Source organism: Kwoniella mangroviensis, assembly GCF_000507465.2.
Source record: "Kwoniella mangroviensis CBS 8507 chromosome 1 map unlocalized Ctg01, whole genome shotgun sequence".
NCBI classification, from domain to species: domain Eukaryota; kingdom Fungi; phylum Basidiomycota; class Tremellomycetes; order Tremellales; family Cryptococcaceae; genus Kwoniella; species Kwoniella mangrovensis.
The window spans coordinates 9,411,552-9,433,654 of NW_027062533.1; the positions used below are offsets into that span (position 1 = coordinate 9,411,552).

A 22,103-nucleotide genomic window follows, 5' to 3' on the forward strand; every position below is an offset into this window, starting at 1 on the left:
ACCCAATTCCAATTCCTATTCCTATCCGTTAAATAATTTGATAAACTTCCATAGTTCATTCTTCGAAATTACCTCGCTACCAGGTTTACATGACTAGCACCAACTTCCACACATTCTCCAATCATGGCTTGAATATCATCATCGCACTTGATCGTCACTTCATCTTCGTCCGCGTCTATCCATTTGATCTGCAATGTTTCACCTATGTTACGTGATGATGAACACAATCGTATTTTCTTTTGAATCTTCTGATATAAAGTTGGGAAATTGATATCGGACGGTACACCAATTAAGAATTGATCCTATCATTCGAAAACACACAAGTCAAGTCAGTCAAAGTAATCTACCACTATGATTGATTCAGTCTAGCAGACTGAACTTACCTCTCCACAACGTAGTTTGATAAGTACGCTCGACGAACCCGTTCCAACCACATCCGAGCTGTTTTGTCGAGAGACCGGCGCGCCAGGTACACTACCGTAGGGCGTAGCGGGTGATTGTTGATCAGAAGTAGTCTCGGACGTCTCGGTCGAATGACTTTCAACACTTGATCTCTTTCCACCTGCGGACATCCGCTTGGTGAAATATGCTGTACCGCCAACCAGTGTACTCGAGCTACTCATGGATTGTTGAGGGTCCATAGATGTATTCCAATTCTGCTGCTGCTGCTGTTGATATTGATTGGGTGGTAAGGGTGGTAAAACTGAATTTGAGGCCATTTGAGGTTGTTGGTATACGTTGGGTGATGAGGCACTTCGATTTCTCAACTGAGGTGGGTACGGTACGGTTGGCGCAACACCGTGAGAAGGTGCTCGTGCCATTCCTCTAGCCGGACCATATCGGTTGAAAGCTTCTCTTTGTTCGGTTGGAGAATCCTCTTCGGCCTCGTCAGCACGTTGTAAGATCCTGCTTCCAGCTCCAGACATCGTACGCGACATGGCAGGATGAGGATAATATCTTGATCCACTTCCTACCCCGGGACCGAAACTCGCTTCACTTGCAGTAGACAAGGTCGACATGGCTGAGGTAAGACGAGGGAGAGGTGGTGGCATAGGTTGCTGCTGACTCCTCCATTGAGTCATCGATGGTCCATATTGATCTTCGGTCAACGCTCTAGCTCGGAACTCAGCTTGCATTGCAGCCGGCATAGATTGTTGAGACTGAACTCGTCGACCGGTAGTGGGATGTACACTGGTGTATGGTGATGTGTTCCCTTGAGCATGACCATGGTTGGAAAGACTAGGTGTTGTTCTTCCACTAATCAATCCATCTTCGTCATCGTCTTCAGCAGATGGGAACTGACTACCTTGACCAGGTAAAGGTGGCGGGAAAGAAAAGGGAGGTTTCTCGGCACTCGGTGTAGGTGGTGCGAAGGACGAATGCTGGTATGCTTTTTCTGAGCCTGAATACCTTCCACTACTCATCGCTGATCTGCTATTTCGATTGGCTTCTTGCTTCTTCCTTTCAGCAGTGGCGAGTTCCGTGACCTTGTCAGCCCACTTCTTCATCTGCTCTTCCGATCTACCGATCATAATGAATGAATCTTCTTGATCCTCATGCCAGCCGTTAGGATGTCGATGTGGTACAGTCCAAGCGATACAGACTCGTGACACACCGTAAGGATCAGAAGCTGTGATTTATCAGAATCAGCTCCGAAACTTGGCAACGGAAAGGAACCTGACACTTACGACTTGGTTCAGGCGGTAGAAGAGCCGCTCTATTGATATTACTAACGAAAATTCTACCTTTCAGAGCCAACTTCTTCTTCTCCATCGATTTACTTATCGTTTTATCCTTCCTCAGCATACTGGAGTTCTTGCTAGACTTCTTCCTTTCCGGCATTACTTCTTTACAGCACAACATCATCTTCTCGAATAGGAAGACATGGTATTCTCTTGGCTGATCCGCTTTGGTCACGGTGAAATGATCGTCCAGCCACAAATCACCAAACCTATCTAATTCATGTCCTTTCCAGTCTTCCACTCGGTCCATCAATTCCCTGACAGTAGCTTGTTTAGCCTTGAAGTCAGTCACTTCGTTTATACTAGCAGCTATACGTTTGACGGCTGCTGATGCTTCTTCAAGTTCAGGTCGGAAAGGGTATTCGTGCTTGGCGGTAGCATGCAAGATGGCCTGATATCATATTTGGTCAGCATGAGAAAGATGCACCCCGATCTCAGCTATACACTTACATCCAACAATAATCCATATTTGGTGATCCTCTGAATAGGTTTGATCATGAAAGCCTGTAATTCTCGTTGAGGATCCAAACAAGGTCTCTCTGCAGGTGGCAAATCTTGCCCTCGCTAATTGTTGATCCGTCAGCTCTTCTCCGTTCACCCAGAATGACTCAGCTCACCATGAGATTCGGCATTTGCTCATTGACGATCGTTATAGCATCCAGGTAATTCGCACAATATGGACCATAACAATCGAATTCAGCTTCGGAAGTGATGAAAGGTCTACCCCAAACACCTTCTGCCCACGCTTTCGGTCCTCGACCTTCTTGAATAGGTTCGTATTCGGTTTCAAGTTTGATCAAGAATTTACGCTAATCAGATCAATCAGTCAATCAAACCATCTCAGCTATCGTTCTAAGCCTAGGAAAAGTGACAACTCACGTGGAAATCCAATATCTTAGCTAGATTCGAAAATATCTGATGATTAGTTTCGGTCGAAACTAATTGTTTCTCCAACATTTCCTGCGAACATCTAACCAGGATTTCCAATTCTTGTACATAAGACTTCTCCGACGAAACCAATTCTTCTACCGACTTAAATGCGTTGGCATCTGCAGTAGATTTTGTCCTTTGCATATCTTCGCCACCCGTCATGGTAGTCGGACTTGATGATCCATTTCCATTTGCGGCTCCATTGGGTATTTGAGGTATAGATTCTAATTGGACACCCCCATTCATCGTCGCAGCCATATTGGCAATCGCACCTGATCCCGTACCATTCCCACCCATAGTAAATGGCAAGTCGTAAGACTGCCTTTGGTTCCTCATAGCAGCCGTTGACATATGTATCGACGAAGATGCAGTGTGTGGGGTGGTAGGTGATAATGGTGAGATGGCAGATTCAGGTAAATGATCTAATATTTCTTCAACGGTGTGTAACACTTTCATCAGACCGGTCGAATCGTATGCCTCAATTTCATCTCCATTTGATTTCCCCCATAATTCATGTAAAGCCCACATCTCACTGTGCCATCTACCTTCTTGGTGTCGTTTCTTCATAGCCATACAGAAAGAGGCGATATACCTCTGACACATCTTTGCGTTCTCAGGCCTCTTGGCCCAATTCCTAACTCCATTCGGCGATTCGATGAACGGTGGGAGATCATATTCTATAGGTGGTGGTGCTGGCAAGTCTGCGTGAAGTGGTGAAGAGGGATCGGTGAATGAGGGAATAAGTAGATTGTATAGGTGACATAAGGGTGATCCCAAACGGAAGAGGTGACACATGTGCGATACTACATCTAGCGGTTCTGCACTTGCTGGTTGTTCTGCAATCAGGTACATCAAGTCAGATCCCAAATACAGCAGATGTGGTCGGGAATAAAAATCACAACTCACCTAGAAATGCCTGGAAATCCTCCACACACCTCAGCCTCTTTCTTAGTATCGAGCATGTTTGGTATAATGATTTAGTAGATGACAGCGCTGCTGTTTTAAGGGCAAGGGCATTTGTCCTATCACAGCATTTTCATCAGTCATTCGTCCCACAGTACCTATATCCTGCTGGAAACTCGACTCACTTGTTTGAAGGCATCTGTATACTCTGTATATCCAATGGTGGTAAACCCGATTCGTTATTTCTCTGACTCACAGAGCCTACTCTCTTTCTTGATATTGATCCTGACATCGACATGGTGACAGTTGCCATCTAGGTCAGAGTTCCTCCTGCCGACAGTACTCCGTTTGATTATTCAACTTGCAGGCCTGTGGACGGCTCTGCTAACTAATTTGTCAACGATCAATAGTTGCGGTATTGCTGTGATGATTATGGTGATGGAATGATCTAGGTGAATGAAGGGGGGAGCTAGGTTGATTATGGTATGGTGTGTCGTCTGGGAAACCGAGGCGAAAAGTCCGAAGGGGATTGGATGATTTGATAGTCCAGGTGGGAAAAAAAGACACACAAAGGAGGTTTTCTTGGATGATTGGATGATTGTTGTAAGGAGTTTGGAGGATCGTACAGATGGGTCGTCTGGTGACAAGATACTCTCTTCTACTCCGTTCCTACCGTACTTGGTATGTGATGCGTCTAGACCTTTTATTGAGTGTGTATCCTTTCTTCAAGCTGCCTTTATTGAAAGGGGTATGTGATCTGCCCGATTGAGGATGTTATGAATGTTATGGTGACGAAGAGACAGTGAGTCGACTGAGGTGGTGGTGATCGCAAGGATGATATGTTGTTGTGGTGAAGCAAGTGGTGGATGTTCGACGTGTGAGGTATAATGTCCAAAGGGGATGTGCTGGTTGTGATGTGTGTTGGATGATTATACTACCCAACGCACTGATCCTGTCCTACGGGTCCTACTCCTATAGTTCCGTCGTCAAGTACAAGTCACCAGCAACAGAAGCTTGGACCTATGAACAGATCCAGGTTGGATATCTTGATCGGGTTGAATGTTGTTTCGACCAATCAGTGCCAATATGAAATGGGTTATCGTGTGTTGATTGATATCGAGGGCTGAGTACTGAATTGAAAATATCAGTACCAGTACAGATGATGTCCCGGATATTCTATTCCAATCTCATTGAATTGCACCTCTTCTTGTGTCTTGTAATATCTTGTTGTGATCCAAGCGTTGACTCTTGATTCTCGTTTCAGATATATCGTATCGTATTCTAGACGTGCCTTTGAACACAAAGCAAAGTATCCATCTGCTATAACGCTTCTATCTTTCTTTACTTCTAATCCGTTTCAACTAAAGATGACCATACACAAACAGTGTGTCTTTGGCTGTCTTCTCTTCTTGCAATATTTGTCCGTCTATCTGTCTGGCCGGCAGTACTGAGGTGATGTTGCGATTGTAATTCCAACTAGAAGGCGTGTGCGTTTGTGCGTTTGTCGTGGTGGAGTATTTTTCACAACTATCGAGAACGATGATAAGGATGGTGAACCACAAGCACAAGCAACTTAATGTCGAACTTGATGTTGATCCCTCGAAGAATTCGACTTGAATTGAGGATTCGAGATGACACAAAAGCTGAAGGTAGTGGGATACAGCAGGTCCTAATGGATGAGACGCGTAGGGAACGGGGAAATCTTCAATCGGGGAAAAAAGAGCAAAAATCAGTAGTCAAAAAGCTTAATTGCTTATTGTTTTTGCGTTTTCTTTTTCCTCGTCTCTTTGCTTTTTTCTTCTCTTCAACTCGTATCAGATCAACTTTGATGAATGACTTTCATGTACCGTATGAGTCTCGGAACTGTCGTCAGAGTCGTTTTCGCTGTTCTTTCTACAGTCCTCCAGAAATGGACGACTGACGGTTCCGTGTGGTATAGTGAAGTGCGGTAGTCCAGAGCCTAAAGAGCGGGACGCGCCGTAGTGCTGTTCTCTGGGTCTAGATTACTTCTGGTAGTGGGGTCTTTTTGTTGGTTTCAGGGAAAAAAAAAAGAAAAACAATAATTGAAAGCCGACGCCACTGCTGAATATCTCAAGAGTTATGGCGTGAGTGGGCGATGGACAAGTCAAGTTAAGCAGGTCGTCGGTATAAGTTTACCAGTGGCCAATCGAGTATAAGTAGTTCGTTCCAAAAAGAAAGGGATGAAGAACAGAAGTTCTGGCTTAAATGGATTTTTGAGGGTATATATGAGACATCATCCAAAACAATAAACTGTACTCGAGGAATCATGGTTGTTTGGTTCTGACTGTACCCAACACCGTTGCCCGGCAAAGGACGTAAACAATAAGATACCTTGGAACTCGACCTCATTCTGAAACGTGCATACATCGAAGTCACCAATGCATCTACTTGCCCATCAATCAATCCATTAGTCATTTTAGCTGATCGGTCATCAAGAAAATACAGTTCATCGTAACAAAACAACATACAGTACTCTGAGCCTAACGCTTAATCCCCCCTTTTTCCCTTCTGATATCTAGCGGTATACGCCGTTGACGTGCTTGACGCCTCTGTTCTCCCGACCTTTTTCGTGTATTTACGTTTCCCATCACCAACTAGACTTCGTGGATATCATCCGCGAGTTCCTTATAATAGCGGTAGAATTGTAGGAAGGACGAGCAGCTGATCAGTGACAGTGAACCGTAATCATGCTGGGAATGTAGATCCCAGATCTGCGAGAAGGACGTAAAAAGTGATCTGCAAGAGGCAAGTGCAAATGAGGATTTACGAGAAACTATAAACACAAATCATGAACGGGTTATTCAACACCGAGAAATACGGAATACTCAGGTGATTATTATCGAATACGATACGACTACCATTGAATAGAACAGGACGATCATGAGATTTGAGGTACCGTATGATCTTCAAGGTTCGGTTTCAACGAGAGATCTCCAACGCAGAACTCGTGGCTTACACGGGCGCAGACGCCAATATTTGGGAAGGAGATCATCATCGATCGAACTTCCATCAATATCTGAAGGCAAAGGGGATGGTAAAATGCGAAGCAAAGTAGTCGTGCGCGTGCGGTTCAGACGTAAGATGTGAAGTCATATCGATACATATATGAACTTGAGTGATTCTTCCTTCGCTACTATACTCCTTCGCAGCATCTCTTCCAACGAAGAGCTTTGTTCATTACCTTATGACATTCATTTTACATCTCCTCCCATCTTGTCAAGCCCATAGGTTTCGCCAACCTAGGTACGACATAAGGATCGAATGTCTATAATCACATCGGAGAGAGAAAGGCAAGTCAGTCGGTTGACTACATATACAAGGGGAAGATGAGACGATCCGAGATATCGGATTTACTGCACATTGAAAAGGGAAAAGAAGAAATAGCTCACCTTCCAATACTGGTTAGAAAGTACAGATTATTTCATGTGATGGTCAGCATCCATTGGTTGAGTGTGATCGAGCCATATAGGTTTACAAAGGCAAAGAAGCAGGAGAAGGAGAATGAGACATACAGGGTTATTCAAGTGGTATTCCTGAGAAGATTCCTTCTCGTACCTCTCAACGATACAGAACTTGGTAGCGTCCTTGGGATCTTGCATGACATGCCAATCAAGAGTCTATCAAATTTAACAATCACTGATCAGCAAGTCTGCCCCTGTGTTCTCTTTTTGGTACGACCCCCAAGAGGAGCATTCGCTGACAAGCACGGACAAAATCATGACATGGGTTGCAGCAATTTGCTCACCTCTTGATCCTTTCTGTACACTGCTGCAGCTTCGATAAGCTTGGCTTTGACTTCCTCGACTTTGTCCTACGACCATTTTGACTCTCACGTCAGCTTCTTTTGCATGATATGGAGCGGAGACAGGAAACGGAAGCTCACGGGCAGGGATTGAAGATGAACGACGATAGTGTATACCATTCTGACGAAAGATAGATTATGGTCTGGAGGATGGGCGGAAGGAAATAGAAGAAGACACTATATATACAAAGGATGAGAAACCAAAAAGCAAACGAACAAAGGAGTCCTAATCGTACTTGCACGGGAAGGTATGATCAAATTATCCAATTGACGTCGTTTTCGGTAAGATTAACTTACAACAAGGGATCCAACAAGGGAAGCGAGCGGCATTGCCTGGGACCCCACATCACCACCATACCAAGCTATTTAAGCGAGAGAGACTGATTGTAGTCGTAGCATATCTGATCCCGCTACTTGACAATCCATTTGGTTTCCGGTAGACAAGCAGAACCATTTAACCGGGTAGGATCATTGCTACTCAACCTCCTTCCTATAGATATCTTGTCCAGTTGCATCTCCCCTCTTTATCGTGCATCGTAGCTGTTATACAGACAATATGTCAGCTTACAAGCCCCAAGTATCCAATAGCAAATATACATTCAAACATGACCTCTTCAAGGGGAAAGTCCTCTTCTGTACAGGAGGTAAGTCAACCAGTCCTACCCCTTCGCTTCAAACAGCTTACGTGGTGCGAGATATCAGGTCGAAGTGGTATATGCTATAAGATAGTAGAAACAATGATGTCCCACGGAGTCGACGCAGCAATCGTAGGAAGAGAGTAAGCTGCTTACCATACATCTGTTTGAAGTACAGCTTATATATATTTTGTGGAATAGTGTGAAAGGATTAGCAGAATCTGCTGAGGCATTGGAGAAGTCCACAGGACAGAGGTGTCTTCCTGCTTCAGCGGATGTGAGGGATCCAAAACAAATGGAAAAAGCTGTAAAGGATACGGTAGATAAGTACGGTAAAATAGACTTTGTCATTTGTGGTGAGTGGGATCATTTCCCAAGTCATGCTTTGCAAATAGACAAAACGGTATCGAAATAATAGCTAACATGATATCCTACTCAAAGGTGCCGCTGGCAACTTGTAAGTAGATTTCCTCATATCTGGGATTGAGGTTGTTCGATCCCCAGTTGCATCAAGTACTGACTGTATGATCTCTTCTAGCCTCGCGCCGATCACATCCCTCTCTTCCAACGCTTTCAAAGCGGTTGTCGATATCGATCTCCTGGGTACATACAACACTATCAAAGCTACTTTACCATACGTACGCGAGAGTCATGGATCGTACCTTCACATCTCAGCAACATTACATTATAGGGGATTACCTTACCAGGCTCATGTTTCGGCTGCTAAAGCGGGGGTTGATGCGCTAAGTAACGTTCTGGCTGTCGAGGAAGGCCCAAGGGGAGTAAGGAGTAATGTCATCGCTCCTGGGTGAGCTCACGACTATCAACATTAATTCTATTACCATAGCTGATATCTCGTCTGGTCCGCATCGATTTATGTAGGCCAATAGGTAATACCGAAGGAATGTCAAGGTTGACCCCTAAAGGATGGCAGGCTCAGAATGATATACCTCTAGGTAGAATGGGTGATACCTGTAAGTGGTTTACCTGAATGATTCAACTCATCGTTCTGCTATATTGACATTGTGTTTCAATTCCGGGTCATATACTATAATGTAATATAGCCGATATAGCAAATGCAGCTTTATTCTTGTTCTCCCCAGCTGCCAATTGGATAACGGGAACTGTTCTGGTAAGTGAGGTCAAAATACGTATATTACAGACACGAACTATATATATGAGCTGATCATGACCATGACTGAACTTACTAATATAGGCGGTAGACGGAGGTGAGAATCATATTAGACAATTATCTTTACCTTATCCACAATCTTTGTTAGATCCAGACAGCGTGAAGGGTTTGATCAAAGGGAAGTTGTAGTTGTTATAGTTATTGAATGGATAATCAGTAGGACGTATCATTCGTATCTCCACAATATCAGAGTCGATCAGGTATATATGCCTTTTGCTTGTTGGTATAACTTAGGTTTTTGTTTGATGCAAAGTATAATTCCAATATTCATATCGTTGAGCTGACAATGATGAGGTGTATCCGATTTCTTTCAACTTGTACATGACAAATTATCTGATGCATAACAACAAGCAGCCAACATCGGCGTCATGTCAAAGTAACAATTTAGATATGTAACAACAAGTAATATGAGCCTAAATACAATTTACAACCATCACGCTACGAATATCTACCAAGAAACACTCATCGAATATCCTTTCCAATTTATACACTTTCTCCAAGCCCAATCAAGAATCACCTTTTATACATATCTGGAACAGGTTTGGCCCAAATGACAGTTTCTTTCCTCTTCCTCAGATACACCTCCTCTTCCTCTTGTTCTTTTCGCTTCTTAAGTTCCTCTTGTTGTTTTTCCTTTTCTTTGATCTTTTCATGGACGATTGCGTCGAGCTTAGCCCTCTGTTTTGATCTTATATCACTTGCTTTACCAGGTGTATGTCCTCTGATAGGTACAGTCAAGTTCATCCCTGCTCTACTAGGTCTGGGATGAGCTCTTTGTTTCTTGTTTATTGAATTTGGATTTGGATTCGGTTCAGATGATCTTTCGAACACACTTTTCCTCTCTTTCAAATCCCTGACTCTCTCTGTGGATTTGACAATGACCGGTTGAGTAGATAACGAGGTAGAGTGACCTTTACCCGGTGGAGGCAGTTTGGCTAATGCCTCAGAGGTAAACACAGATTTGGTTATTGGACGATTGATAGTTGACCTCGTCCCAGTCGATGTAATGACAGAAGGTTGTTCGTCAATTGATGTTGAAGCTTTTGAACTATTTGAGGACGAGGATGAAATGTTGGTATTGGCTGATCGAGAAGGTTGAAGTGGTTTGAATTTGGGATGTATCATGGAGATACTTTGGGCTTCCGCGTTGGTTTCGGGTCGGATGTGGAGAGGTCGAGAACATAGGATGGGTGTGGTGAGAGGAACGATTGAATAGAAATGTTTAGCACTGACTCGATTGGTTGAGATTTCAGCTTTGTTCAGAGGAAGCCTTTTCTCTGGATTTAGCTCAAGGCAATGTTCTCTTGCTTCTTGACCCTCTTGATGCTCGTTATCAAATACGACAGCTATATCCTCATCCTGATCGATATCGTATCTCAAAGGGACCGTCGCGTCATCTTCTTCACCTTCCACTTGCTTCTCGCTTATGGAGGATGATAATTCATCTCTCGGTAAGCTTGAAGAGATAGATCGAGTGAGCAAGTTCGACAAGAACCCAACAACTTTTTCAGACATCGATGATCTCCTCAAACCGGAGCTTGAATTTTGGATTTCGGAAGTATGTGTATGTGAAGACGAGATTTCCGATGTAGTTGATGCAAGTGAGAATGGCGAAGGTTCACGATGAGCTGTGAACTTTTCATGATCTATCACGGAAAGTAAATGTTGAGTGGCTACTTGATTTGCTAAAGTTTGAACTCCATCTTGGTTTGCACTCCCGTCCCGCCGAGGAATATTTCCAGAGGCGGATGAGGTCTCGATAGTATTTTGTCGAGAAGGCTGGGTGTCGTTCGATTCGGTCAGACCTCTTGACGATGTCTTCTCTTGCATTTGGGGAATACGACGAAATGAGGTATGTTTCTATTAGAAAACAATCAAGCTGTCAGCTCATCCGCCAGATACCGATGACCTTGATGAGACCTACCTGTATCTGACCATCCGCACCAAATCCTCTAACTTCTTCCTTCCCATTCAACACAGGGGGAACATGTAAACTAGCTTTCGACCTCGATTTTGAGGTTTCTTGCATTTTATTTTTATGGAGATTCAAAGAAGAAGTTTGGGCTTGTGGGATATGCGATTGGAATGGAGTGCTTGTAAGGCAAGCATGTAGATTCTCGATGTTGTTAGTTGGATTTCGTTGGATCGAATCGCTCAGTCGACGTGTGTAGAGACTATCGATCTTCTCTTTGGGAATGGGTGGTTTGGCTTTTTCAGACAATGATCAATTATGAGTTTCCCTTGCATAGGATGCGTTAGATGTTCGGACAAGCTCACCTTTCTTCGATGGTCGAGCTATTGGTATAAGTGATTGACTTCCTACCCTCTTATGGGACGTCTGCCTGTTGTTGATAGCTGTCATGGCCCGTGTATTTTCCTGCCCCAATATCTCTCCATCCTCCCTAGTCGATGTCTGCTTCTGCACAACGATACTTTGTTGAGTAAATTTCTCTTCCTGAGGTGGATAATCCTCCAGATCCCCTGATTTACCTACCATATTCCGTCTCGTTCGCCTGACATTCCCCGGAATATTTTCCACCCAATCGTCCAGCCCATCTCCATCTCCCTTGGTGGTACTAAAACTATCCTCGAATATCGGCTGGGCGTTCATCAACGGCGATTCATCTTCATCTTGGAAGGGTGGTAGACCCACCCATGGCGTTTGGGGTGGGTCCATTGACACTGGTGTAAATGTAGTACTTATGATAGGACGAGTAATTGAGTGAGAAAGTTCGGTCAATAACCAGAGTTGGAAAGTAAAGTAAAATCATTCGGGTCGCGGTCATGATAGAGTCAGGGATGGTTGTTGACTGTTCAGGAAGGGTCACTCAAATAAACTTTAATAGGTAAGCCAATCCAAACATATCATCACTACCAGCTGGTGGTAGTATGCACCTCACTGCATCAGTCAGACTTCACATCACCAGGCGACATACAAATGTCTCATCAGCAATATATTGTGGGTCTACTGTTATGAATGGAATGGTGGAATGGTGGACCCATAATTTCTATTTACGGGATGTGTCTGATGGTGTCTGATTGTAATGGTAGACAGGCACGTGTCTTGGCTCTGATCGATTGAGTGATGACGTAGGATGTTCTACTTTTTGATCGATTTGAGAAAAATGATCGTTCAAGTACTCATTCATCTGTTTGTCATACAATATCCCAATTATCGTCGATCATTCATGTCCTCTTCACACACCCCTCCTTTTCTTCCTAGCTCCCCCTTCCCTCATTAGTGCCCTGTCAAGATGCTTGTCCTAGCCTTACTCCCCCTCCTTCCCTTCCTCGCCCTCGCCTTCCCAACTCAACAACAACCATTCTCATCCACTCCCGAGGAGTCGATGAACAATAAGATCAACCCACTCAAACACTTATCAGCAATCTCACCATTCTACATCCCGACCGAGAAACCTACATCACTCCCACCGAAATGCGAGTTGGGCAGGGTATCGCTGCTGATCAGGCATTCAAGTATACAAGGGAACGATGATGAGTTTGAACAAACGATGAAACCTTTCATCGACAAGATCCAAAATATACCCAAGGAGGATTTACCTAAAGCAGGTCCATGGAAGTTTCTGAGAGATTGGGATACGCCGATCAAAGAGGAGACTCTGGAAGTTGTTTCTCCACAAGGAAAGAAGGATGCTAAAGTAGGTCAAAATTTCTAATTCACTCCAATCTCTCGGAGTCACATTGCTGATAGTCATCTGTCGTGGCCGTCAGTTCCTCGGCAAATATATCAGAGACCAATATCAACTTCTTTTCCCACCTAAGAAGAAAACATCAACGAAGAAAGATAAGAACAAGACACCCTACAAAGTATGGACTGCAAGCTCAACAAGGGATATCGATACTGCCAAATCATATATCAAAGGGGGATTTCCATCGCATCAATCGGGAGATGATGGTGAAGGTGATGGAGAGGTAGTACAATTGGTCAAAGTGCCAAATAAAGCCAAGGATTGGGATAGATCTTTAACGCCACATGTGAGCAGCACATTTGTCGCAAGGTGGCAGAGAGGAAATAAGCTGACGAGATACGGGGAATGAGTAGAAAGCCTGTGATACCTTTGAAAAAGAATCATCTCTCGAACCTGCAAACAAATGGTTAGCTGTTTATGCACCAAAAGTGATTGAGAGACTTAGAGGAATCATTCCTGAAATTGCGGATCAATTGGTAGATCAGGATATCTTGGCTATGCAGATGGTGAGTGTCGCATTCAACCTTTTTGCCTCAGATATATCTACTGTGTCCCTATCAATGTGCTGATTGAGGATCTTACTAGCTATGTGGCTACGAATCCATCGCTGTCGGTCACTCGCACTTCTGTCACCTATTCACCGATGAAGAATGGCTAGATGTAGAATACTATTTTGATGTTAGATTCCACTATATGATGGGATACGGATCTTCCCTCTCACCATACTTGGGTATGCCATGGGCCAAGACTGCCAAACATCTCTTGGCGGGTAAAGATACGGACGGTGATGATAATGGAAGACATACACCCAATCAAGATGATGAAGGGACACTAGGTGCTTTCAAGAAGGGTGGGAAGTTGCCTGAACCTAAGTTACCGCCTAATGCTACGCATACTCAATTGTAAGTGTATCCCTTGCAAACCTCGATTCCTGCCTCGATCGGAATAATTCACTGACATTAATTCATCTCATAGACTTCACCCCTCATTCACCCATCGAGAATCACCAGCATTCGTAGCAGTCTTCCTGAACTTATTCAACTCCTCATCTCACCCTCATCCTGCATCTGAGGTTCCACCATTAGATCACAGAGTCGACGATCGAGCATGGAGGACCAGTCATCTAGTCTCTTTCTTGGGGCACGTGGCACTAGAACGATTCCACTGCAAAGGAGATAAAGAAGAATATGTGAGGGCAGTCGTGAATGGACGAGCGGAGAAGATGAGCGGATGTGAGGATGGTAAAGAGGGGAGCTGTAAGTGGAAGACATTCGATAAGTGGGTTGATGAGAGGGCGCAAAGATGGGGTGATTGGGAGAGCGTCTGTGAGAAATAGATAGACTATATATTGATAGATCCAGGAATAGAAAGGTAGAAGATGGTTTGGGAGATTGTTAACAATCAAGAGGAACGATTCGTATATACGGTATTATCAGATGTAGCAGGTCTAGCTCGATTGATACACATTATATACTGCTTTTTCTTACTGTATCCGATAACTCATCAGTAAACTGTATAGTAGTCACCAGCACATATCAGATACCCATACATACATGCATGTACACTGTCGTGGTCACGGTCATATTCTTCATCGTTCGTGTTTAAGGATGAAGAGGGGACGATAGGCGAATGCCTTCGTCATGCTGTCCGTGCTGAAGAATTCAGGGATCATCATATGAAACACGCTAAATTAGTCCAAAGGAACCATCAAAATGTAACCCTCAAAGGAACCTCACCATCCTTTGGACCCAAAGCTAACAGTATATAAATACTGGTGTTGGCACCATATCATCTACGGCCATAGAACCCAAAAAGCACCGCATCCCGTCCGCTCTGCGAAGTTAACTTGGGTATCGCTCGGTTAGTACCAAGGTGGGGGACCACTTGGGAATCCCGGGTGCTGTAGTTTTTCATTTTTAATTTTGGATCGCAAGGAATCGCATTTTCGCATATTTTGTCAATGATAAATGTCTTTTTGGATCGTCAAAGGAGGTGACTGAGGGTCCTCGATCATGAATGCCTGGATCAGGGCTGGTTTGTGTGTGTCCATGGTGGTCTGTGCGTGATTTTGATGGTGACATAGGAAACAGGACGAAAAACGGGGGGTACGGAGATTTTTCGATTTATTCGGAAACCACCGATCATCGCATCAAAGCTCTAAAATAGGCACCACTGCATTACATGTGAAGATGCAATTCCCAGATACATCTCGCAGTTGAAATTTATATGTAACATATGTTGAATATCCAGCACCTTCACAAAGACATTTGCGTGCCGAGCTCCCACCGGAGATGCCAATCGGTGAACAGCTAAATCTTGATATCCTCTCCAACCACGATATTCTTCTTACCTTCTTCTCTCCTCAACCTCGCAATCTCTCTGGTTTGCTTCTCGACATCATATTGGAAGTACCAGATGAACAATGAAGCAGACATCAAGCCCACTATGAAGATTATAGAGACGGAGTATGAGACTGCGTATCGGGGCGCATATTTTGTTTGGAAAACTTGGGCCGTGTATCTACGGGAATGCATCAAATCTCAGTCAGCGCCCATCAATGGGTTGTACCAATTCAGAATCGAGTGTAAGATGGGTGATCAGTCAAAGACACTCACAGTCCTGGGATCTGACCCCAGGCATTTTGGAAGGCCGTGATGAACGCCGCGGAAGTTGATTCGCGCAGACTCTGTGATCTCAGGGGAAGTAATGCGCAAGTCATCAAAGCTGCGAATGCTTGCGCAAGCTTATCAACAACAAGCAACTTATCGTCAATTTATCTTTCCACATATGGGATTCTGGTTGTTACGAAAGATCAACTTACCAAGATGAGAGCGTATAAGCCTCCAGATGATTTACAAAATACCATACCTAGGAAAGTACCTAAGAAAATCAACTGTAAGTATTCGACTATAACCTCCCAATATCCACCCCGACGAGCGTAAGACACTTAACGGTCACAAGAGTCGACTTACCAATCAAAGCAGTTGCTCCACTAAGCATGAAAAGCGGTCTTGAAGTTCTAGTATCATGATCCAACCACCATGAAAGCGAAAGGGACGAAATGATCGATACGACAGCCGAAGGGATATTTAACAGTTGACTTTTCGGTCCCTTCGTCAACCCAAATGAAGAAATGATGGTGGGTAACCAGAATGATAAGCCGTATAGTGAGCTGTTCATACACAATGCGAAGAATGAGAATCCCCCTTGAAGAAGGCGAAATCACACACGAAACCCTTGGTCAGTTTTGACTACAAAAAGGATTGATCATTTCGACTCACAGAGTAAAGGACTCTTAAGCTGCCTTCTGATAGCTGGCCAATCGAAGATTCTATCACTCGACCTAGCTGCATTAGGCGGTAATCTAGCGACTAAGAACGCTCCTTCCTCAGGAGTCAAGAACTGTCTTCGTGAAGGTGGTGAATCAGGGAAATCGGGAAAGTAGAAGAACAGCCAAACACTTTCAACTATGCCTATTAGACCACATATGATATACGCCCATCGCCAGGAGGCCAGCCCCCTTCCGTCGATGTATGCTATATCACACAAGAGAGGTATCAGTGCCTTGCTGTAGACCACAAATCGAAGAGAATGAGCGATTCACTCACACAATCCATATGTCAGTAGCGAATCGAGAATCCCGGAAAATTGACCGAGCTGTAATCAAGTGAGTCAGTCGGTCAGCGATGAACTTTAACAATTAAATAGATTAGGTCTGGATGCTAGACTCACAACACTCAGAGAGGCCATACGAAGAGCGATTTCGTCAGGTCGATACCAGCAGGTCAATCTACGATAAAATTCAATATGACTGTCATACATGGAGAAGACGGTGTCAAATCACTCACTGCCAGTAGATACCAGGGAGCAGACTAGCTTCTGTCATTCCGAGGAAGGCTATCGGAACACAGTCAATACAAGGATCATACAATGTGAGTACGATGTTTGTCGCATACTGACCTCTCGCAGTCAGAAATCCAGCTAGATTTGTACATGCCGCCGTGCAAGCGCAAACGACCGACCAAATTACGAGAATTCGAAAGAAGTGAAGCTAAAGTAATTCATCGATTCAATTTCTTCATAAGCCTTACTCTTAACCACTTGCAGAGTGAGGTGGTTAAACCGGGACTCACTCGAGGAGTGGACCATTTGATGATCAAGTTGCTCGGTACCTCGAACACAATATAGGTTACAGAAAAGCATGTTGAGGCGTAGGCGAATTGATTGGCAGTGATATTCAAGGAATTCAGGATGTTGGTGGGTTCACCCGCATTCATCGTTTTCACATACTACTTTGCGAAGAGTAGTCGAAATTCAATCAGCGGTCCACTCTAATCTTTTGGTGATATGAAACAGGAGTAGGGATATAACCGTTTTCAGATCCTGGTCCTAACACTACTCTACTGTACAGTACTGAACTTACAGAAACGAGATTCCCATCCATGTTCTTACATAGATAAATGGCGATAAGTAATGGTAAAAGTCTCCAATCTGCTTTTCTCAGTAATCGCTATGAATCCTCAAATATGAATTCGCTTCGGATATTCGCTACGTCGGTCTTGATCACATCTATATTTTCTTCTTCCTGATAGGCTGGAGCTGGAGCAGGCGTGATCTCTAGCTGGTTAAGCGTGGACATTTTTGACGGAGAAGGTTGATCAGGCTACAGTATCGATTGTTTTCAAAGTGTAGGAGCTTCCTACTTTCTCCAACATACCTAATCTCCCGTGGATGACATTATATATATATATATATATATGATGTTTTTCTGGATATTGGCTCGCATCTAGAAAGAACGGACGATAAATTGGGATCCAGGAGGAAGTGATATCCTCTCGCACGCCATCTGTCAACATATGTTAAACGCTATTCGCTGCCCAATACTGCCCATTTGATGACAAGATAGATAAAAACACATCCGATAATTCTATCCCCGTGCAAATTGCGACAGCTCTTCCAGACCGTTATTTTGGGCGTTGAAGAGCCGAACGTTGGCTCTGCGAGTCTAAATTTCGTCTGTCAACCACTCGAGTCTCATATTTCTTCTTGAACCATCTCATATTGCATGCTTGAAACACGCATTTGATACGAGGGTGGCTCGTGGTATGCGTACTTACAGCCACTAAGTATGGTATCAGTTGGATCACAAACCGTTGATACGAATGAAGGAAGAATATGGTAGTCCTGTACGAATATGAATATGTTGATTGTTAATTTGCCGAAATCCGATGCACTCATTTATCCGATAGTCAGTGGGGTTCGATATCGAACAAATCCCACATTTTTGACTAGCTTAAGGAGGGCACCAGACACAGAGATACCTTCCGGTGGTACTGCGCACAAGTCACTTGAACTGTTCCGTGAGAGCGTGCGACAAAGATACGATGGTGGCGTGATAATACTGTAATCAAGATGAATCATTTACCGCCTGTGGACCCTACCAGGTATGTACATTAGGTTGACCCGTCCACAACATCGGATGACAGTCTTATGAATCGACTGATATGAGCTGCGGCTGTATGAGGTACAGTAATATTAAAAATGATCACTCCCCTGTAGCGACCTGATCTAAATGATTATTGGCACCAAGGACGTGATGACACTGACTTGTTCTTCATGACGAAATCACCCACGGATTAGGCCGATACTTCCTTTGATTTTTCCGAGATAAGCTTTACAGCTCGAGTGCTCGTAAAGATGTTGAATGCTGTTCGTCTGGGTGTATTCGTATCGTATTGGTGCCGAAGTTTCATGCTCGCACTACTCACTATTGTGATAAATAATGCATCTCAACAGTTTTTCCAACTAATTTGTGGTCGCTGCTTTTTACAATTACGCACATCCCACCTAGAAGATGAGCACACAGACCTTCACCAGCACTCCCACGTTGGGATCACGACCTCAGGCGATCTTTCAGTTGAGGGGCCCTCATCCCACCCCCAACACAGCTGCTTTTCCAGAACTTGACCAGAAAGGGGTAAGTCTTAGGAATCTTATCAAAGGATTCCGGCTCCGGAGTACTGATGTGTGGAGGTCTTGCGTGGCTACATCACCATAGTATACTGTAGTCAAGAATGTATTATCTTCGGAGAGATCATCGGAATACGTGAACAGAGCATTCGATTGGCTGGAAGGTTTCAATAAAGGTTTCAAGAGAGATGTTAGGTCTACTTGGAAGCCTGAAAACTTACCTGCTTTCTCCCGGTGAGTGCTCAGTCCAGCATAGTTCAATACACTGTACTCGTACTGTATGGTATCACTTGGCTTACGAGTTTGCAAATCTTGGTGCAAATCCACTTCAGAGGTGGATTGTTCAATCGCCATGGTGCACATCACGAGCAGTGGGCATGGGACGTGAGGTCCGAACAAGCTATTATCGATGTATTCTCGAGGATCTGGGACACAGAAGAATTGCTTGTATCTTTTGGTAAGTTGAGTTGCCAAATTGAACTTTGGTCTGTATATGTTCATCAAGCCAATCAATCCAATCCGATGTCCTATTAGACGCCGTAAATATATCTTTACCATTCGACAAAGATGCGAATGTCCAAAAAGGATCTTGGCCGCATACCGATCAAAGTCCTCTAAGGAGATACAAACATTGTATACAAGGTATCATGAATCTGGTAAGTTCCTAATCATGAATCTTGCGATTACGTTATAATTGATCTCCGAAGATCCAGAGTACTTGCTGATACTTTGAATTTCGTACGACTCTACCAGGTCGAAGTCGGACCTAAAGACGGGAGTCTACTAGTGCTCGAAGGTTCCTTCCAGCTGTACAACGAATTCTTTGAGACCCAAGAACAAGATGCACCTCCTGAAGGATGGTCCTGGAGAGATTCGTTTGTACCTACCGACGAACAGATGCAGTGGTTCTACGATAGAGGATGCAAGTGGAAGAAAATCGAAGCTGGATATGGTGATCTGATATTATGGGATAGTAGGACTATCCATTATGGCGGGAATGCAGAGGGTGATTCGATAAGGGTTGCGACTTGTAAGTGCATCCAGGTCCCGTCCCCGTGAGAATCGAAAGATGCTGACTGTGTGGTCTGGTATTTCACGTGCATGACTCAGATGTCTGCTATAAGCCTGCTAAAGATATAGAGCCAGATGCTCTCGAGCGTAGAAAGAAGTGCTGGGATGAATTGATCGGAACGGTGAGTGGTCGCAGTGTAAGAAAGACTTGTACTGATCGGCGTGACTATAGTCCCACGACCCTCTCTTGTTTCGTGAGACAGGGTCGATAGCATTAGGACCTCTGACTGATGATGAGAGACTGAGACCGTTGGAAAGGCCTATATTATCTGACAGAGCCAAGTTGTTGGCGGGAATAGAGAGCTATTGATCTAGGTAGACTCCTATAGGATACGAGTAATTTGTATGGGATGCATGATTCAGCTGAATCTTTCTGCTCGCGATTGGCAATGGTAAGCGAGTACATGCACCGTGGGATAGTAAGCTGTCACATTGTCGGAGTAATGTTGAGCAAGACAGCATCAAAGGATTAAGGATAACGAGCGAGTCTCGTAGAATGCGTGTTTTCCCATACCCACTTGTCTCATAACTCACTGACCATTCACATCATCCTAACACATCCATTCTGTTAGACGCCCATTCAAGATGAGCGCACAACCAGATGCCGCAGCTGCTCAACCCTCAGCAGAGGGTCAGCCAAGAATCATCGATGAGAATACGGATCTGTCGACGTTGACTGATCAAGAGATCATGAAGTTGATGGAAGGGATGGATCATCAGGAGGATCAGATGAACAAGGTGGGTACAAATGACTCCTGGATGACGAGGGGATACCCCTATCGATAGGTTCATCACATACACACTCTCCTTTATATCTATTGCCTGTAGTGCACAGCGCGCAGCTAACTCAGTTCACCTGCAGCCATTGATAAGTACACCAGTACCGCTATCGGTCATACGTCAAGAGTACGAAAAGGGCTCAACTCAGATACTCAAAAAGCTAGATTGGTTAGCTGAAAATGGCTGGGATCAAGTATGGAGAGCGAGGGGTGATGGGGATTGTTTCTATCGATGTGAGTCCCCGTTCTCAAGACAACTTTCATCGATTGCAACGCATTGGCACGGTAGTGACCAAGGTAGCTGATTCGTGTACTGCAGCATTCACATTGGCATACCTTGTTCGCATACTACATTCGGACGATTCGCAATTAGAGGCTAATTTGGCTTATGAGAATATCCAAAGAGCTTTACCTGCGATGGAACAATCTGGATTTGACAAGGTATTGGTGGGTTCACACTCTGATGCAACTCACACATTCCGCCATGTCAAAGTTTATATACTAAAGAGTACATCTCGCTTTTACTCAGTACGAAGAATTCTTAGACCCCTTGCTGGCTCTGATCAGATCATTCGCAGAGGAAGGCGAATCTACTTCCACAGAATATGGGATTGTCCAATCTCTACAAGATCCAGAGAGATCAAATTGTATTGTTGTCGTGAGTAACTGACCGGGCTCTGACTTTCAATCTGTTGTACCCCAAAAGTCTAATTCGACAATTGCTCCATTTGATATGAAGCTGACCCCACTACACTCTATGTCAGGCCCTTCGTCTAATCACTTCCTCATATATTCGAACTCACTCCGACCTCTTCTCACCATTCCTTCTATCGCCCACCACGTTTCTCCCCCTCTCCACAGACGACTTTTGCCGTTCAGAAGTAGAACCCTGCGGGAAAGAAGCCGATCACGCTCAGATAATGGCTTTGGCCGAAGCGCTCAACGTGGGAATTAGGATCGCCTATCTAGATAGATCCGATCTGGGATCGGATGCGGATAGTGTGATCAACTGGGTGGAATTTGGGAAAGATACGAGTGAGCAAGGTAGACCATTGACTTTGCTCTATAGGTGAGTAGTATAGCTCTCTTCAAAATCACCTTTTCAAATCTCACGTGGTAGGAGAGTAAGTGGTATCGAGCTAATTCATATTTGGATGTAGACCTGGTCATTATGATGTGGTGACTAAGGATGTTCTACCTCAAGTATGATATCCTACATTCCATCTACTCGACTGGTGTTGTATAGAAGGGAAAGGTTGGGAAATATTTACGATTTAATGATCAACGACGGTAATAGAACTGGATGGAAAGGTAGAATTCACATGTGTAAGATACAATTGAATAGATC

At 44.2% G+C, this 22,103-nt stretch overlaps 8 protein-coding genes and 1 non-coding gene across 9 annotated transcripts; 5 read left to right on the plus strand and 4 right to left on the minus strand.

Moving 5' to 3' along the window:
* Positions 1 to 68: 68 nt before the first annotated feature.
* On the minus strand, positions 69 to 3,873 carry I203_103556 (uncharacterized protein; the record flags this gene model as incomplete). Its single annotated transcript, XM_019147642.1, has 8 exons — positions 69 to 302; positions 384 to 1,630; positions 1,689 to 2,133; positions 2,193 to 2,306; positions 2,360 to 2,551; positions 2,622 to 3,508; positions 3,579 to 3,694; positions 3,761 to 3,873. 8 exons carry the CDS (start codon positions 3,871 to 3,873, stop codon positions 69 to 71), a joined length of 3,348 nt encoding a protein of 1,115 aa, XP_019003307.1.
* Positions 3,874 to 6,792: 2,919 nt separating this feature from the next.
* Positions 6,793 to 7,518, minus strand: I203_103557 (uncharacterized protein; the record flags this gene model as incomplete). The annotated part of the gene is made up of 4 exons (XM_065517342.1): positions 6,793 to 6,861; positions 7,109 to 7,213; positions 7,342 to 7,407; positions 7,480 to 7,518. The coding sequence occupies 4 exons, from the start codon at positions 7,516 to 7,518 to the stop codon at positions 6,793 to 6,795; spliced, it is 279 nt and encodes a 92-aa protein (XP_065374160.1).
* Positions 7,519 to 7,954: 436 nt separating this feature from the next.
* On the plus strand, positions 7,955 to 9,354 carry I203_103558 (uncharacterized protein; the record flags this gene model as incomplete). Its single annotated transcript, XM_065517343.1, has 8 exons — positions 7,955 to 8,042; positions 8,101 to 8,176; positions 8,235 to 8,389; positions 8,475 to 8,490; positions 8,572 to 8,841; positions 8,916 to 9,007; positions 9,098 to 9,165; positions 9,250 to 9,354. The coding sequence occupies 8 exons, from the start codon at positions 7,955 to 7,957 to the stop codon at positions 9,352 to 9,354; spliced, it is 870 nt and encodes a 289-aa protein (XP_065374161.1).
* A 384-nt stretch (positions 9,355 to 9,738) lies between these two features.
* I203_103559 (uncharacterized protein) lies at positions 9,739 to 11,902 on the minus strand (the record flags this gene model as incomplete). Its single annotated transcript, XM_019147639.1, has 3 exons — positions 9,739 to 11,085; positions 11,150 to 11,433; positions 11,503 to 11,902. The coding sequence occupies 3 exons, from the start codon at positions 11,900 to 11,902 to the stop codon at positions 9,739 to 9,741; spliced, it is 2,031 nt and encodes a 676-aa protein (XP_019003304.1).
* Positions 11,903 to 12,479: 577 nt separating this feature from the next.
* Positions 12,480 to 14,271, plus strand: I203_103560 (uncharacterized protein; the record flags this gene model as incomplete). Its single annotated transcript, XM_065517344.1, has 5 exons — positions 12,480 to 12,884; positions 12,958 to 13,221; positions 13,289 to 13,441; positions 13,521 to 13,837; positions 13,911 to 14,271. 5 exons carry the CDS (start codon positions 12,480 to 12,482, stop codon positions 14,269 to 14,271), a joined length of 1,500 nt encoding a protein of 499 aa, XP_065374162.1.
* A 457-nt stretch (positions 14,272 to 14,728) lies between these two features.
* On the plus strand, positions 14,729 to 14,843 carry I203_103561. The gene has a single exon (XR_002021894.2). It is a non-coding gene; the product is annotated as a 5S ribosomal RNA (ribosomal RNA).
* Positions 14,844 to 15,244: 401 nt separating this feature from the next.
* I203_103562 (uncharacterized protein) lies at positions 15,245 to 17,574 on the minus strand (the record flags this gene model as incomplete). Its single annotated transcript, XM_019147637.1, has 12 exons — positions 15,245 to 15,455; positions 15,551 to 15,678; positions 15,757 to 15,815; positions 15,908 to 16,141; positions 16,217 to 16,471; positions 16,544 to 16,592; positions 16,668 to 16,725; positions 16,784 to 16,832; positions 16,896 to 16,986; positions 17,069 to 17,224; positions 17,359 to 17,445; positions 17,503 to 17,574. The coding sequence occupies 12 exons, from the start codon at positions 17,572 to 17,574 to the stop codon at positions 15,245 to 15,247; spliced, it is 1,449 nt and encodes a 482-aa protein (XP_019003302.1).
* A 1,215-nt stretch (positions 17,575 to 18,789) lies between these two features.
* Positions 18,790 to 20,286, plus strand: I203_103563 (uncharacterized protein; the record flags this gene model as incomplete). Its single annotated transcript, XM_019147636.1, has 7 exons — positions 18,790 to 18,912; positions 18,994 to 19,139; positions 19,238 to 19,362; positions 19,440 to 19,561; positions 19,659 to 19,935; positions 20,016 to 20,098; positions 20,149 to 20,286. The coding sequence occupies 7 exons, from the start codon at positions 18,790 to 18,792 to the stop codon at positions 20,284 to 20,286; spliced, it is 1,014 nt and encodes a 337-aa protein (XP_019003301.1).
* Positions 20,287 to 20,561: 275 nt separating this feature from the next.
* On the plus strand, positions 20,562 to 21,964 carry I203_103564 (uncharacterized protein; the record flags this gene model as incomplete). Its single annotated transcript, XM_019147635.1, has 6 exons — positions 20,562 to 20,714; positions 20,839 to 20,989; positions 21,075 to 21,202; positions 21,285 to 21,413; positions 21,520 to 21,824; positions 21,916 to 21,964. The coding sequence occupies 6 exons, from the start codon at positions 20,562 to 20,564 to the stop codon at positions 21,962 to 21,964; spliced, it is 915 nt and encodes a 304-aa protein (XP_019003300.1).
* Between the last annotated feature and the right edge of the window lie 139 nt (positions 21,965 to 22,103).